At 42.7% G+C, this 14,761-nt stretch overlaps 1 protein-coding gene across 1 annotated transcript in view; it reads left to right on the forward strand.

Annotated features, from left to right (window-relative positions):
* Positions 1-671: 671 nt before the first annotated feature.
* LOC144333275 (myosin-IIIb-like) overlaps positions 672-14,761 on the forward strand; it is a 102,934-nt gene continuing 88,844 nt past the window's right edge. The window contains exons 1-3 of the mRNA XM_077956520.1: positions 672-678; positions 825-870; positions 1,409-1,479. Of these exons, the coding sequence (XP_077812646.1) occupies positions 672-678; positions 825-870; positions 1,409-1,479 (124 nt within the window). The remainder of the gene's footprint in view (positions 679-824; positions 871-1,408; positions 1,480-14,761) is intronic.

A 14,761-nucleotide genomic window follows, 5' to 3' on the forward strand; every position in this document is an offset into this window, starting at 1 on the left:
GGCTTGGGCTGGAGATGGCCATGCGGAGGCCACCAACATGGGCATTCAGCGCCACAGGCCTGCAAGGCAGCCTGGAGACATTCTGGGTCTTATATTTCTTTTCAGTTCCAGTGTCTTAGCACAGATCTTGGCACAGAGAGAGACTTCACAAATATTTGTGGAGGAAAGCATGCATGGATAAAAGAGTCAGTGAATGGTATTGGTTGAGTTATCGTGCTTACAACAGTGAACTATTGCGAAAAGAAAAAGAAAGTTTCCTAGGAATGGAACCCAGGGGACAGGGAGGAACATGGACGGACGCCTCAGAACTGACTTGCATGGCAAGCCGGGCGCACTCACCAGTGTGGCCAGTCTCCAAAGCGGGCATTTTCGCCAGCAGCAAGTGTCCCCCTGGGATTTTTTGGAACCCACGGCCTGGTCTTCCTCAGTCCAAAACTAACATTTGGAAACAGGCTCAGTTCCCAGCACATGAACGTGAACCTCCCCTTTCTGAGCCTCCTTAGGGGTAAAATGTGGCCTTTCCCGTTGAGTGTTTCTTTTATTCACCCCAGGCCTCACACTTACCTTCTGCTTCAAGTTCTGGGGCATTATTAATTATTCATCTCTCCCAGTCCTTTTCCTTCGGAGCAGGATTTCCCCTGGTTTAGTCTCATCTTTGGTCAGGTGGAACAATGGCAGGTAAGGCCCTTCCTCCTCTGCCAGGAGCACAGTGAGTGAAAACCAATGCCTGGACCCTGGTACCTCAGGCGGCCCCAGCAGGCTGGCGGCAGGGCCTCAGGTGTCAGGTGCCTGTCATGATTCTGCTTTTTTGCTTGTCGTTGCAGCAGCATTGGATGTGAGCAGCGAAGGTACTGAAGAAGACAAAACAAGGTAAGAGGAAGAATTTCCAAAGCCACTCATTCCTCCTTGGAGAACTAGACCTGTAAGCTGCTCTTTCTGTCCTGCATTAGTTGATATCATCCTGAAGAAGCTTCCTTTTTAAGAAACATTACAGCTGCGAGTCATGTGATTGTGATTATGTCAGCTGCGGCACCAGAAGAGTTAAAATTAGTCAGGGTTCAGTAAATTTGACTTAAACTATGATTGAAAACTGCTGTGTACCCTCCGCCCGCACGTTCCAGTAAACTGCCTGCTGTGCCCCCGTAATGGGCCTCACCTGCTTTCCCCGTGGGGCGTCATGCAGCTTAAGGAGTGGGGCTGGTTCCCTTCCCCTTAGCTGTGTGACACCTTCCTCGCCCAGAGTAGCCCAGACCATGAGGGAGCCGCAATGCAGAGGAGCCACGGACAGATCGTTGCTGAGCGGGTCACTTTGGAAGCAGGTGGGCTGCAGATTTGCTCAGACCCAGACCCCTAGGGGCTCTTGCTCAGGGCTTCGGTGAACTTACCTACCTGTTTTTTTCCCCTATAGTCCAAAACTTTTACCATGCAATCAGTCCCCTGACATTTTTGGAGAAAAAGCTTCCGAGTTCCAAGCACTAGGTAGGTAGGTGAGTGGTCTGATTCCTGTTTCTGCCCACCACAGGCTGGTCAGGCCTCCCTCCTTCCCCGTCTCTAAGGCCGCCCCCACTGCAGGGCAGAGGGAAGCTGGTGGAAGGCCATGGCAGTGTTATCAGATGATAAGATGACAAGGTTTAGGAAATTGGAGAGGACAGATGCATGTAGCTTTCCTTACCCTCATCGTAACCACAGCTCTAAAACTGATTTATGCCGTTCTGCCTGCCCTGAAGCTGGCTAGGGAGTGCCTTGGCTGGCAGTCTGTCTTCAGATGGGAGGCGATAAGGGGAATCCTGAGAATGGGTCATCAGGAAGCATTTAGAGAAAATTGTTTGCCCCCCCAGTGTCTTACACAGTCCACTGGCAGACAGTGTTTGTCGTGGCTGAGAGTTATCTCATGATTTTTAAACGACAGAATGTGGTGTGTGATCCCAGATGCAATCACGAGCTCATTGTGTTCATCGTTGCTAATGCCTAGCAGAAAGGCTAGTTGTTGGAAGATTCTCACCAGGAGGCAAAAATGAGGTTAAGATGAGCACATTTTCTTCGGTGGCAATGGGCTTTGTGAGAGGTGGGAATGGTGCTGGCTCCCACTGCTGCCCGGCCTCACCTGGAGTGGTCATTGATGTTTGCCAGGAGGGGCTGTTCCCAAGCAGAAGCTGATGAACCTAATGCTTTTGCTGTCCTCTTCCCCACTTCCCCAGATGATCTCCAGACAGATCTCTTGAGGGTTTCACTGGCTGCTTTAGGAGTAAACACTTGGTGTGGTCAAGTCCTCGGATGGAAGCATAAAGAATGCTTTCCAGGTGGTTATCAGCGCAGGCAGGGGACTCCTTGATAAGGATTGCCTAAGACTGTGCTCTCTCATTCTAACCAGAATGAGAATGTAGTTATTGTCCACTTAACATCAAAACCCCCACATATAAAGTCCAAAGCAAATTCACTTATCTGACAGTTTTGCCTGGACAAGGCCATGCATTTAGGTATCTTGGCTCTGACACATGGCTTGGTTGTATTTTTTAATCAAAAATACACTTGGGCTAGTAGATTTGAATACCCTCAATCTGCTTCTCTATGGTGGTGACCTTGGGCTCAGCCAGAATCTTTTGCCAGGTTGTGAACAGGGTTTTTTTTCTTTTTGCTTTTTGCCAAAACAGAAGATGACGTGACAAGGTAATCAGATATTGAGGTATAAGCATAAAGTAATGCTAAATAAATATTTAAAAATTTGAAAAAGAATGTTTTTAAACCACTAGTCAGGAGACAGCAGTGCTTTTTTATGAATCGGCCTCCTGTAATTTTCAGTGGCCTTGGGCTTGTGGGCAGGAGGTAACGGCAGGGTTGGATTAGCTTATTGATTCAGTGTGCTTGGAAAGGACAGTAGGATAAAAGGTTGTCAATTGGCGGGCCTGCGACCCTGCACTGGCTGATCATCCTGGCGAGGAAGCAGACCTCAATTGATTTAAGGACGCTGCCAGCTTGCCATTGCCCTTCCTCCTCATCTCTCCCCGCTCTGCCTCTGTCTCTTTGCTTTAGCCACTCCTCTTTTTCTGTTTCTCTCCCTCTCTTTGTTCTCTCTTAAACTTGTCTCCACCGATAAACTTTACAAAATAGTAGGTATAATTGGGTATATACATACATTTAAAACGTTCTGGAAAGAGTCTCCCCCACAACCCACCAACATTTTAATAATTATCTCTGAATGAGAGGATTACACATGACTTTATTCTTTTCCTTCATATCTGTCAATACTTTTTAATTTTTTTCAGTGACTATATCTTTCATACTCAGACATTTTTAATAAAAATGAGAAGCAGGATGCTGAGTTATCTACATAGGATGAAAGTAGAAGTTGAACGTGAAAACAGTTTGCGCAAGAGTCTCCTCTCTTGACTAACATCAGCTGGCTACAGTGTGGGGCCAGTGTCTTCTTCAGTGATCTCCTCAGGCCTGGGAGAACCACTTCAGAGTGGACTTTGATACATGTTTGTGGCATTAATAATTAGGGAAGGATATAAAGAAAAGGCAATTTTGGAGGAGGCAACTGTTTGATTTTCAAATGATTGCTGTTGAAGATTCGGTCTGTTTGAATAAAGTGAAACGGATAGTGGTGTTGAACTAAAAGGCTTAATTGGACACAGGCAGGATTTAATAAAACTACCATTTTTAACCCCAGTAATCTGGCAGATATTTTTTAACCAAGAAAGTCCTCTGTGGGAATCCTAAATACTGGTCTTTGGTCACTTGCTAAAAATATCTATAAAAGCAAGTGTGGGATGTGGGATGTCCCCACAATGTCCTCCATTTTCTCTGCATTTAGCAAGTCTGTTTCTTTCAAGGAGAAATATTAATGGATTTCTCTGGTGCCCAAACCTGCTTGTGGAAGGAGGAGACTGACCTTACTGTCTCCGCATTCTACATAATCTGGGTGTTCAGCCAACTGGCACAGATGGGCCAGACGCCAGGCTCAGCAACGTGCCCTATACACAGCTTTCTACCTCCCTGAAAGCAACCACCTATAAATGTCTGGTGTGAAGACTACAAAAGTTGAGCGAGTTAGTAAAATGCTAAGCTGCTTCCAACAGGACATTCATCCCAGTTATTGCTCTGATGGGTGAATTTAAAGCTCTGCTAAAGGAATCTTTCCAGGAATTCCGTCTCTAAAGCAGCATACTCTGGGACTTTAGTGGTGGAGAATCCACACCCATATTTTCCCCCCAAAATCACTTGTCTAGTTGCCATGTCTCCTCAGGACTCTATTACATCACTCTTATGTTTCTAGAATATTTTGTGCTGAATGACTTTCTTACAAAAAAAAAAGGCAAAGCAATTGGTAATAGCTAACAGAATTTGGATTGGTGATGACTAAGGACTCAAGGTGCAATTTCTGGTTATTGAGTAGTCACTTTATTTACTTGGCAGGATGACAGCAGTATTGTGAGAGAGTAATCTTTATTAATTTTGGTCCTAAAAAAAAAATCCTGGCCGGGCGCGGTGGCTCAAGCCTGTAATCCCAGCACTTTGGGAGGCCGAGACGGGCGGATCACGAGGTCAGGAGATCGAGACCATCCTGGGTAACACAGTGAAACCCCGTCTCTACTAAAAATACAAAAAAAAACTTAGCCGGGCGAGGTGGCAGGCGCCTGTAGTCCCAGCTACTCGGGAGGCTGAGGCAGGAGAATGGCGGGAACCCGGGAGGCGGAGCTTGCAGTGAGCTGAGATCCGGCCACTGCACTCCAGCCTGGGTGACAGAGCGAGACTCCGTCTCAAAAAAAAAAAAAAAAAAAAAAATCCTGAGTTTTTTTAGAGAGAGGTCCCCAAAATGTATTTTTTTAAATGTCAAAATAATATGAAAAAAGACTGAAACTTCAATAAGGGAATTCCTCAAGCACATTTTATGTTCAGCATCAACTGAATTGTGTTTTCTCTTTTATGTGGGCAATCTATGGACTGTTGTAAGTCTATAAGCTGTTGTGTCTAACATCTCATTAGCATTAGTGGAAGTGTCATTGTGAATGGCCTTTCTCTTAAAGACATACACCTTCCTGGTATGGATGGGTGAGCCTGCATGTCCCTGCTGCCGCCCCGCTGTGCTTACTGTCTCCTTCACTTCAGCCTCTTGAGCTCATTTGAAAAACTAGAGCCCCAGAATAGCGACAGATGACTCCAGGAATGCCCTGACCTTTGAAAATGTTTGTGGATACTCTGAGCCAGCCGTGAACTGTGAAAAGACATCTACTCATCTTCCCTGCCTCCTACCCGCCCTCTGGCTCTCCTCATTCAAATATAAATTTGTTTAAATGATTAAAGAGCAAGTTAACGAAGTAAAAACAGTACTGCTTCCTGTGCAGAAATTACATGCTTGTTTTCATCAGGGCCATTCATTAGATGGTTTGCTGCATGTTATATTGTCTTTGCCGTCTGCTGAGCTACCTTGATTGGATACCAGGAGGAAATTATTTCTTAATGTAATTTTATGCTTAATGTATAGATTTAGTGCCTAGGGGTTTTTTTTTTTAATAATTTCTGCTGCTTTTAAAGCTCTATTAATACTTTAATTATGAGTTTTCTTTTTTTCATAGCCTAAGGCTATTGGATGGGCAGGCAGATTTTTTATAAATTAAATAAGTAGATATGGTTCACTTACAGAGGAAACAAAGAAAATAATCAGAGAAAGTAAACTATTTGGGGGAACGACCATAATCATTTTCCTAATTTAAATAAAGATCTGCCTACAGTGCAGAGCCTTGGTGATCTGACTAGACCATCACTTTCTGAAATAATGGAGACTCCACCGCCACCCCCTACTGCTCTTACCCCAGACATAGAAAAGCTTTCAACCATTATGTGAAAAAGGAATAAGACTGAATGATCTTATACTGCAAGAAGAAAAGAAAAAGGAAAAAGACAGTACAGAAACTCTAAGGCCTGGGAATGCTGGTCTTGACTCTTACTAATTGGCTATGTGAACTTGGGCAAGTTATTTACTTTCTATGAGCCTCAGTTTCCACATCTCTAAAAGTGTTAATAACATCTACTTTTTCTGTCTTTATAGGGCTTTTTATTCCCCCCAGAGACAGGGCCTCATTATATTATGCATGCTAGTCTCAAACTCCTAGGCTCTAGTGATCATCATGCCTCAGCCTCCCAAGGAGCTGGGACTGCAGGTGCACACTACTGTGCCTAGCTTTGACAGGGCTTTTATGAGGGAGAAAGTACATAATAGGTGTAAAACTGCTTGTCAAACTGTAAAGTGTTGTGCAAATACAAGGCAGAGGCCACATGCTGGCAATCATGGGCCAAATATTGCACATGTATTTTGCTTGGTTTGCACTGTATTTTTAAAAACAGAGCTAACATCTAAAAATAGAACAATTTACATAAATTTTGGATTTCTTCTCTTGAAAAACCAAGCAATGTGGCAACCTGGGCCCCATCTCTGTGTGGCAGCAGTTGGCCCGAGTTGAATTGTGGCAGCTCCTCAAGAAGGGGCACGCCGTTCCAGTTCTGGCGATCTGTCCCCTTCCCTGACAGCTCTGACAATGACAGTGGTCTCTTTCCCTGTTGATACAACTTGCCTGGCTCATTTGTGTATTTGAATATGTGATACTTGAGTAATATATTAGACTGACTGCTTTAATTCTATGCCAAAACGCTTTGGATTTGTGAAGACAAAGCTAAAGCCCCAGCTTGGACATTTTTCAGCTGGGGCAACTTGGTGAAGTCACTTCACCTTTTTGAGACTTTTTCTTTCTATGCACAATGGAAATATAATGACCTCATAAGATTTTGGAAAAGTTTCATATAAGATAAGCACCTCAGCTTATAAATAAGAATGAGTAACACATATCTGTTATGTGTTAGAAGATATACGGTTATTTATTGCCACAATGATGCTTCATGTAACAACCACAATATCTCAGTGGCAATAAGCACTTATTTTTCCCTGTGAATTTATAGGTTGGATGGATGGCTCTGCTGATCTGGGTTGGGCTCTCTCACATGTCTGAGGCTGGTGGCTGGGCATTCTATTCCATGTGACTCATCCTCCAGCAAGTTGGTCTGGGCTTGTTCTCATGGCAATGTCAGAGGAACAAGAGAGAGAAAGCAAGAATGTGCAAGTGCTTTCTCAAGTCAATGCTTGTGTTATATTTGCTATTATCCCAGTGATCACGGTAAATCACATGGCAAAACCTAAAGTTGAGAGTTGGGACAGAAAGGCCCTTCTACAATGGGAAGGCACTGCAAAGTTACATAGGAAAAAGACCCAAGGAGGCGTGAGGATTTGAGGCCATGCCTGCCATCAATCAGCCACAGTAGGGCAGGCTAACCTGCTGAAACAAATAAATTCTAAAGTAGATAATAACTGAAATACTCTAGAAGTTAATTTCTTGTTCATTTAACAGTACAGGTCCTGGTTACTGGGTGACTCCTTTCATTTCTTAGCTCCATTATCACCTAGATCCCACTACTGCCTATATCAGGGGTTGACAAACTTCTTAAAGGGCTACATAGTAAACATTTTAGGCTTTGAGGGCTATACAGTTTCTCTTGCAACGACTCAATGCTTCTCTTGTACATAAGCAGCCATAGACAATATGTGAATGAATGGGCATGGCTGTGTTCCAGTAAAACTTTATTTACAAAAACAGACAACAGGCTAAACTGGCCATGAGTCACAGTTTGCTGACTCCTGCCCCAAGAGCTAAAGGCTTGGCAGATATTGGGTTAATATGCAAGTTCACAGAGAGGACAGTCTTACCAAATATTTTGCCCACGGAATAAGAGGAATCTCCAGCTTCCCATCCTGCCCTATCTGAGCCTTTGCTTTCTCTGGTGCCAAAACACTAAGCCAATTCTCATATATGCACATTTTCCAAACAGTTGTTTCTTCCATTCCATGTCATTCCATTTCATTCCACTATATCTTTTTTCATTTCATAATATTAGCACATACTTAACGTTTCATAGTGTGCTTGTGTTTTACGGCTTCAAGTGGAATATTGCTTAAGTTGTAATCTATAGCAATATATAGCAAAACTATAGCAAGCACTGAAAAACAGATATAGTGAGAAAACAAATACATTTAAATAGAATACTAAAAAACATTTAACTCAAAAGAAGGCAGGGAAAACGAAACTAATTCCTGTTAATACTAATTAAAAGCAGAGATGGTCAAATAGATTTTTAAAAAGGATCCAACTTAGAAACAAACAGGAAACCAATAATAAGATGGTAGAACTAAATCCAAACTGATCAAAAATTATATTAAATGTAAATGGTTTAAACACACCAACTATATGCTGTCTACAAGAAATTTACTTCATAGTTATACAGGTAGAGGACAGGAAAAGATTGTACCGTATCCGTTTTTTTTCCCCCCATGTAATAGATTACTACAAGTAGTGGCTTAAATGCTGTGTAACAGATTACTACAAATTGTGCCTTAAAACAACACATTTATCATCTCAGGGGTCAGAAGCCTGGGTATGGCTTAGCTGGTTACTTTACTTCAGGGCCTTACCGAGTTTTAACCCTCAGGGTCTTGGATGAAGCTGTGGCCTCATCAGAAGCTTGGGGGTGGTGGATGATGGTGGGGGGAGGTGCAGAATCTGATTCCAAACTTCCTCAGGTTGTTGGCAGAATTTATTCCCTTATGGCTGCAGGACTAAAGCATAAGTTTCTTATTCACATACATTTGTCAGTGTAGATGAAACAGACTAGCTCCTCAGAAAACAGAAGTTACCAAAACTAACCCAAGACAAAGTAGATAATCTGAATAGTCTTATAATTATCAAAAGTAATTGAATCCATACTAAAAAAAACTTCAAAAACCAGAGTTTCAGTAAGTCTATCAAATATTTAAAAAATCAATTCTAAACAATTTCTTTCAGGAAATAGAAGAGAAATACTTCCCAACTCATTTTATGAGGCCAGCATTACATTGAAAGCAAAACTGGACAAAGGCAGTAACAAGACAAGGAAACTACAGGTCAATATCCTCATGATCATAGACACAAAACCCCCCAACAAATTATTAGCACATCAAATCCAGCAATATAAAAACAGAATACTACACCACAACCAAGTGGAGTGTATCCTGAGAATGCAAAAGTAGTTCAGTCTGTGAAAATCAATCAATGCAATTCACCCTATTAATAGTCTAAAGAAAAAGCACATGATGGCCGGGCACGGCGGCTCAAGCCTGTAATCCCAGCACTTTGGGAGGCCGAGATGGGCGGATCACGAGGTCAGGAGATCGAGACCATCCTGGCTAACACGGTGAAACCCCGTCTCTACTAAAAATACAAAAAACTAGCCGGGCGAGGTGGCGGGCGCCTGTAGTCCCAGCTACTTGGGAGGCTGAGGCAGGAGAATGGCGTAAACCTGGGAGGCAGAGCTTACAGTGAGCTGAGATCCGGCCACTGCACTCCAGCCTGGGTGACAGAGCGAGACTCCGTCTCAAAAAAAAAAAAAAAAAAAAAAAAAAAAAAGAAAAAGCAGATGATTATAGCAATTGATGCAGAGAAAGTATTTTAAAAAATTCAACATTCACTCATGAAAAAAAACAGCAAACTAGGAATAGAAGGGAAATTATTATTTTAATTATTTTTGAGACAGGGTCTTGCTCTGTGGCCCAGGCTAGAATGCAGTAGCATAAACATGGCTCACTGCAGTCTTGACCTCCAATCCTTTCACTGCCACCTCCCAAGCAGCTGGAACCATAGATGTATGCCACCGTGCCCAGCAAGTAATTTAAAAAAAATTTTTTTTGTAGAGATGGAGTCTTGCCATGTTAACCAGGCTGGTCTTGAACTCCTGGGCTCAAGCAAGTTTCCTGCCTCAGTCTCCCAAAGTGTTGGGATTACAGGCATGAGCCATTGTGCCCGGCTGTGGCTCATGCGTGTAATCTGTAATTCTTAAACCTGATAAAGGACACCTACAAAAAGCCATGAATGTGGCAAAAACAACAAAGAGTTCTCAAATGCTGGGCAATATTGCACAGTACAATTGCTTTCCTTGGCCTAGTGTGGTGCAGCAATAAAATCCTAAGGCATCACCGTTTCCAAAATTGTGCTTATGATTCCTGATAGTCTGGTGACCAGCAGTTGGCGAGAACATTGGTGCAACAAAAGTGAGCTCTGGATTTTTATTGTGTAGCACTGGGATTGGGACTGCATACTCTGTGTCTTACTGTGACTACGTCGTGCAGAAATGGGCTGGTGAAAAGAACATTAAGTTGGTGGAGAAGCACTTTGCTGAACAAGGATATAGGCTCTGATAACAAGGCTGTGCGTCAGGAAGCTGGCAGTTAATCCGATCTTGGGCGCCTCCTGGGAACCAGAGCCAGCAATCAGCATCACGCAGGAAAACAGCAGGGACCTGGAAATGAGATTTCTGAAAGTCAGGAAGTTGGCAGTTGAGTCAGAGCTACAGAACCAGCTGGAATGAGAACCTTGAGCTATCAGCACCAAGTAACAAAGCAGCGAGGAAGAGCTCACTAAAGGGACCACGGAGAGTTTTTTGGTTATTTTCTTTCTTTCTTTCTTTTTTTTTTTAAATGAAGGGACTCAGAAATAAAAAGCTTTGCTTAATTATTGTTACAGCCAGCCAGAGATTCAAAACAGCAGAGTCATAAAGAGAAATGTCTCATGAAGGTTATTGTCTCATGCAGACAAGTGCACTTGAATTTGTAGTCAGGCACTTCTACTTTTGAGCTTGTTTCTGTCAGCCAGACTTGCCACACTTTCTTCTTAATGACTGGAACTTCTGACTTCCCCACGCTCTTCCATGAGAAGTTGGGTCTCTCAGTCAGTTAAAGCAGAAAAAAAAGAAAAGTTTAACAATGAGGCAAAGTTGGAAGTATAATTTCAGGCGTTCTAATCTTCAGCACACACTTAAATATCAGTATATATCTTTTTCTTTCCTGTCCTTTTCTGGAATTGCTAACAGAATGCATCAGTTCAATTGCTTAAAGAATGTGTCAGTTAAAGCTTAGCTTAAGTGTAGCTGTGAAGTTGAGCTGCTCTGGTTCTCAAGATGCTCTAAGCAAAGAAAAGTATAGAATTTTGCAGAGGCAAAGAAGTGGTATGGAAGAGTCTCAGAAACAAGCCAGCTCTTCCTGGAAAGAAAAATCACTAGATGTCTCAGTGGCCAATAGAAGAACTCCAGCTTTTTATTTGAGACTCAGCCTTCAAGGCAGCATGTGTGATAGACAGCACCCAGTCTGGACGTCCGACAACCTGGGTTCAGACCCACATTTGCCCCTCTGGGGCAGTGGTTGTGGTGGACTCTTGATTCAGGCAGTCTGGATTCAAGGGGCAAGTCTGATAGCTTCTTATTGTTGACCATGAGCAACTTAGTTCACCTCTTTGTGCATCAGTTTCCTTATCTATAAAAAGAGATGATAATCATATCTATCTTGTAGAGTTGTTGTGAAGACTAAATGAATTACCACTGCATGTTTAGAACGTCTGGAACCATACCTACCTCATTATATGGGCTATATAAACGTTTGCTGTTATTATATACTAACTAGGTCCTAGGGTAATTTACCTGTCTGGTTTCAGCTTCCTCAGCTGTAAAGCTAGAGTGCTGGCTTTCAAAATGTGGTCTGGAGACCTCTAGCATCAAAATAACCTAGAGTATCAGTTTAAATAAAATCTCTTAGAGTGTGGCCTGGAAAGGAGTTATAAAAATGCCATTCTTATGCATGTTTATTTAATCGTAGCAGAACCCACATAATTAAATGAGCATTGAGCTCATTCAAACAGTTGGCACTGAGTTGCTTTGGGAGGAAGAGAGAAATTATGCCCTGAGAGGCACGAGCACTGACCCTCTGACAAGAGAATGGAAAGCTGAGTCTGAGCTGTAGACAGGCTGTGCCCATCCCGGCAGTGAGTGGAAATCATGGCCTGGAGATGAGTGAGTCGCCTTTTTCATAAATGTCCATGGAGTGGTCATGGAATGACCTGATAAAATTCTCCTTCCCAGTTGTATGGACTCAGAGTGAGCCCTTGAATCTTTGTGGCAATAAACAAAAAAAGTAACTTGTTGGAAGTCAGAACTAAATTCTCTGTCTTCTGTGCTCCCATTCACATTATTTCTATCCTATTATGTATCACGGTGAAAGTACTATGTGTGTCTCCTCCTGAAACTATGAGCTTCTTAAATACAGGGTGAATACCTTATTCATCATTGGATTCTTCTCTCTTCCTCCTCCTTTGCCCTAGCATTTAGCACAGTGATTTGCATGTGGTCGTTCTTTAGTGTTTGTTGGATGAATCAGCAGAAGACCCTGTTTGAACTGAGTCACGGGGATGGTGTTTACAAGTCTGTGATCCCAGGCAATGTACACTGTAATCGAAGAGACCCACAGAAACAAAGGCAGTGGAAAAATCCTGCCTCCATCACAAAGGCCTTTGCAGTATTAATACAGTGGAAGATATAAATCTTAATTAGTAGCAGGAAAAAGTGATGATGTATCAAGGTTCTCAAAATGTCAGCTGGTGGCTGCTCAATCCATTCATTTATAGCTGCTAACCATAGCACTGTGATACTGAAACCAATACTGCTAATTAAAGGTGTAATGACAATCAGCCAGCTCACTGTTAATTGATTCTTAATACTTCAATTACTTGTTTTTATGCCAGTCGAATTTAATCAAAGGAGGTCAGAGAGTCATACAAGGCTTATAATTTTTAAATGATTTGCATATGTTAACTTTTATGAGATCATTTTCATAAGCCAAGTGAAAAGGTACCTATATTCATATATACTTTACTTGCTCATTAAAACTTTTGGAAAATAAAGTTAATCCTTGATGACAAATAGATATAAATATTTCAACAACAAGGGGGAAATTTTGTTACACCTTAGACTTTGGTTCTATATTCTGTTTCTTTATCCTCTGCTGGAAAATAACCCCTGGATTTTTAATAACTTAAGAAAAACTTTCACTTGGGGCCCATTCTCCATAATATTATTTTTCCTTTCTTGTCTTGGACAAGTTTTGAAGGGGAAAGAGGTTTACAGATCCTCTGCTCATCACCCTTACAATGTGGCTTCTGCCTCCTTTACATATTTGAAAGCCACCATTAGCCTTTTTTTTTTTTTTAAATACTTTAAGTTCTGGGTACATGTGCACAACGTTCAGGTTTGTTACATATGTATACGTGTGCCATGTTGGTGTGCTGCACCCATTAACTCGTCATTTACATTAGGTATATCTCCTAATACTATCCCTCCCCCCTGCCCCCTCCCCACAATAGGCCCCGGTGTATGATGCTCCCCTTCCCGAGTCCAAGTGATCTCATTGTTCAATTCCCACCTATGAGTGAGAACATGCGGTATTTGGTTTTCTGTTCTTGCGATAGTTTGCTGAGAATGATGGTTTCCAGCTGCATCCATGTCCCTACAAAGGACACGAGCTCATCCTTTTTTATGGCTGCATAGTATTCCATGGTGTGTATGTGCCACATTTTCTTAATCCAGTCTGTCACTGATGGACATTTGGGTTGATTGGACATTCACAAGTCTTTGCTATTGTGAATAGTGCTGCAATAAACATGTGTGTGCATGTGTCTTTATAGCAGCATGATTTATAATACTCTGGGTATATCCCCAGTAATGGGATGGCTGGGTCGAATGATATTTCTAGTTCTAGATCCTTGAGGAATCGCCACACTATTTTCCACAATGGTTGAACTAGTTTACAGTCCCACCAACAGTGTAAAAGTGTTCCTATTTCTCCACATCCTCTCCAGCACCGGTTGTTTCCTGACTGTTTAATGATTGCCATTCTAACTGGTATGAGACCTTTAGCCTTTACCAGCTTAACTCAAATGGCCTTTTCACAGTCCTCAGTTGTCTTGCAGACTTTAATACTATCAACCACTCTTTCTTTGAAACTCTGCCTTCCTTGGCTGGGATCTCCACTAACCACTCCGTCAGAAATATTTTCCAGAAGGGATTAAAATAGCCTGCAAGATAGGCAGGGAATATAAGTGTGGAGGCTTACTGGGCTGCAGGGGGCAAGGAAACCCTGGGGCAAGAAGTGGTGGCTCCTTCTCAGGAAAAGCTCAATGACCAGCAGGTCAGAACACCCAGACCAAGAGGGACTGGCAAATTCTCCGATTCTAGGCCTGTGTTCGTATTTAAGGGGGCAGGCTTGGGAGCACATCTCTGGGAGGGTGGGATGCAGATTTTAGTTGCAGAACCAGGCTATGTTGAGTGAAGTCCTTTAAAGAGAGGACCAACAGGGATCCAGTCCACCTTGGAAACAGGATTGGCAGGGGAGAGAGAAAGCAGATCCCAGGTGGCTATCTGGGGCACAGGTCTGGGCTTTTCCTGGGTGGTGGAGGTGAGACAGCTCCTCATCTGGAGTTGATTGGAGATTCCCCATGTGGTATAGGTGGTATGTACAAAGCCACTGTTGCCAAACTCCTCTTTTGACATTTGGGTGTTTTAAAAAAAACACTGTTTGCCAGCTTATACTCATAGTTTGCAGACGGCATCCATGACTATGAGAAGCTGGGGAGGGAAAGATACTCCTATAATCCCTCTTGGTATCTTTTCCCATTCAGTCTCCATCTGTCTTCCCCAACTTCGATAGTCTCTGGTGATCTCTTGGTGATCTCACCTCTCATAACACCAGCTGAGGAGGCAATGAGCTGTGAGGATTGAGGACTTCAGAGTTAGGCAGACCCAGGCTGGAAAAGCTGCCTCTTACTCATCCTTCCTAAGCCAGTTTTCTCATCTGTAAATG

The sequence above is a fragment of the Macaca mulatta genome, chromosome 12 (genome assembly GCF_049350105.2).
Source record: "Macaca mulatta isolate MMU2019108-1 chromosome 12, T2T-MMU8v2.0, whole genome shotgun sequence".
NCBI classification, from domain to species: domain Eukaryota; kingdom Metazoa; phylum Chordata; class Mammalia; order Primates; family Cercopithecidae; genus Macaca; species Macaca mulatta.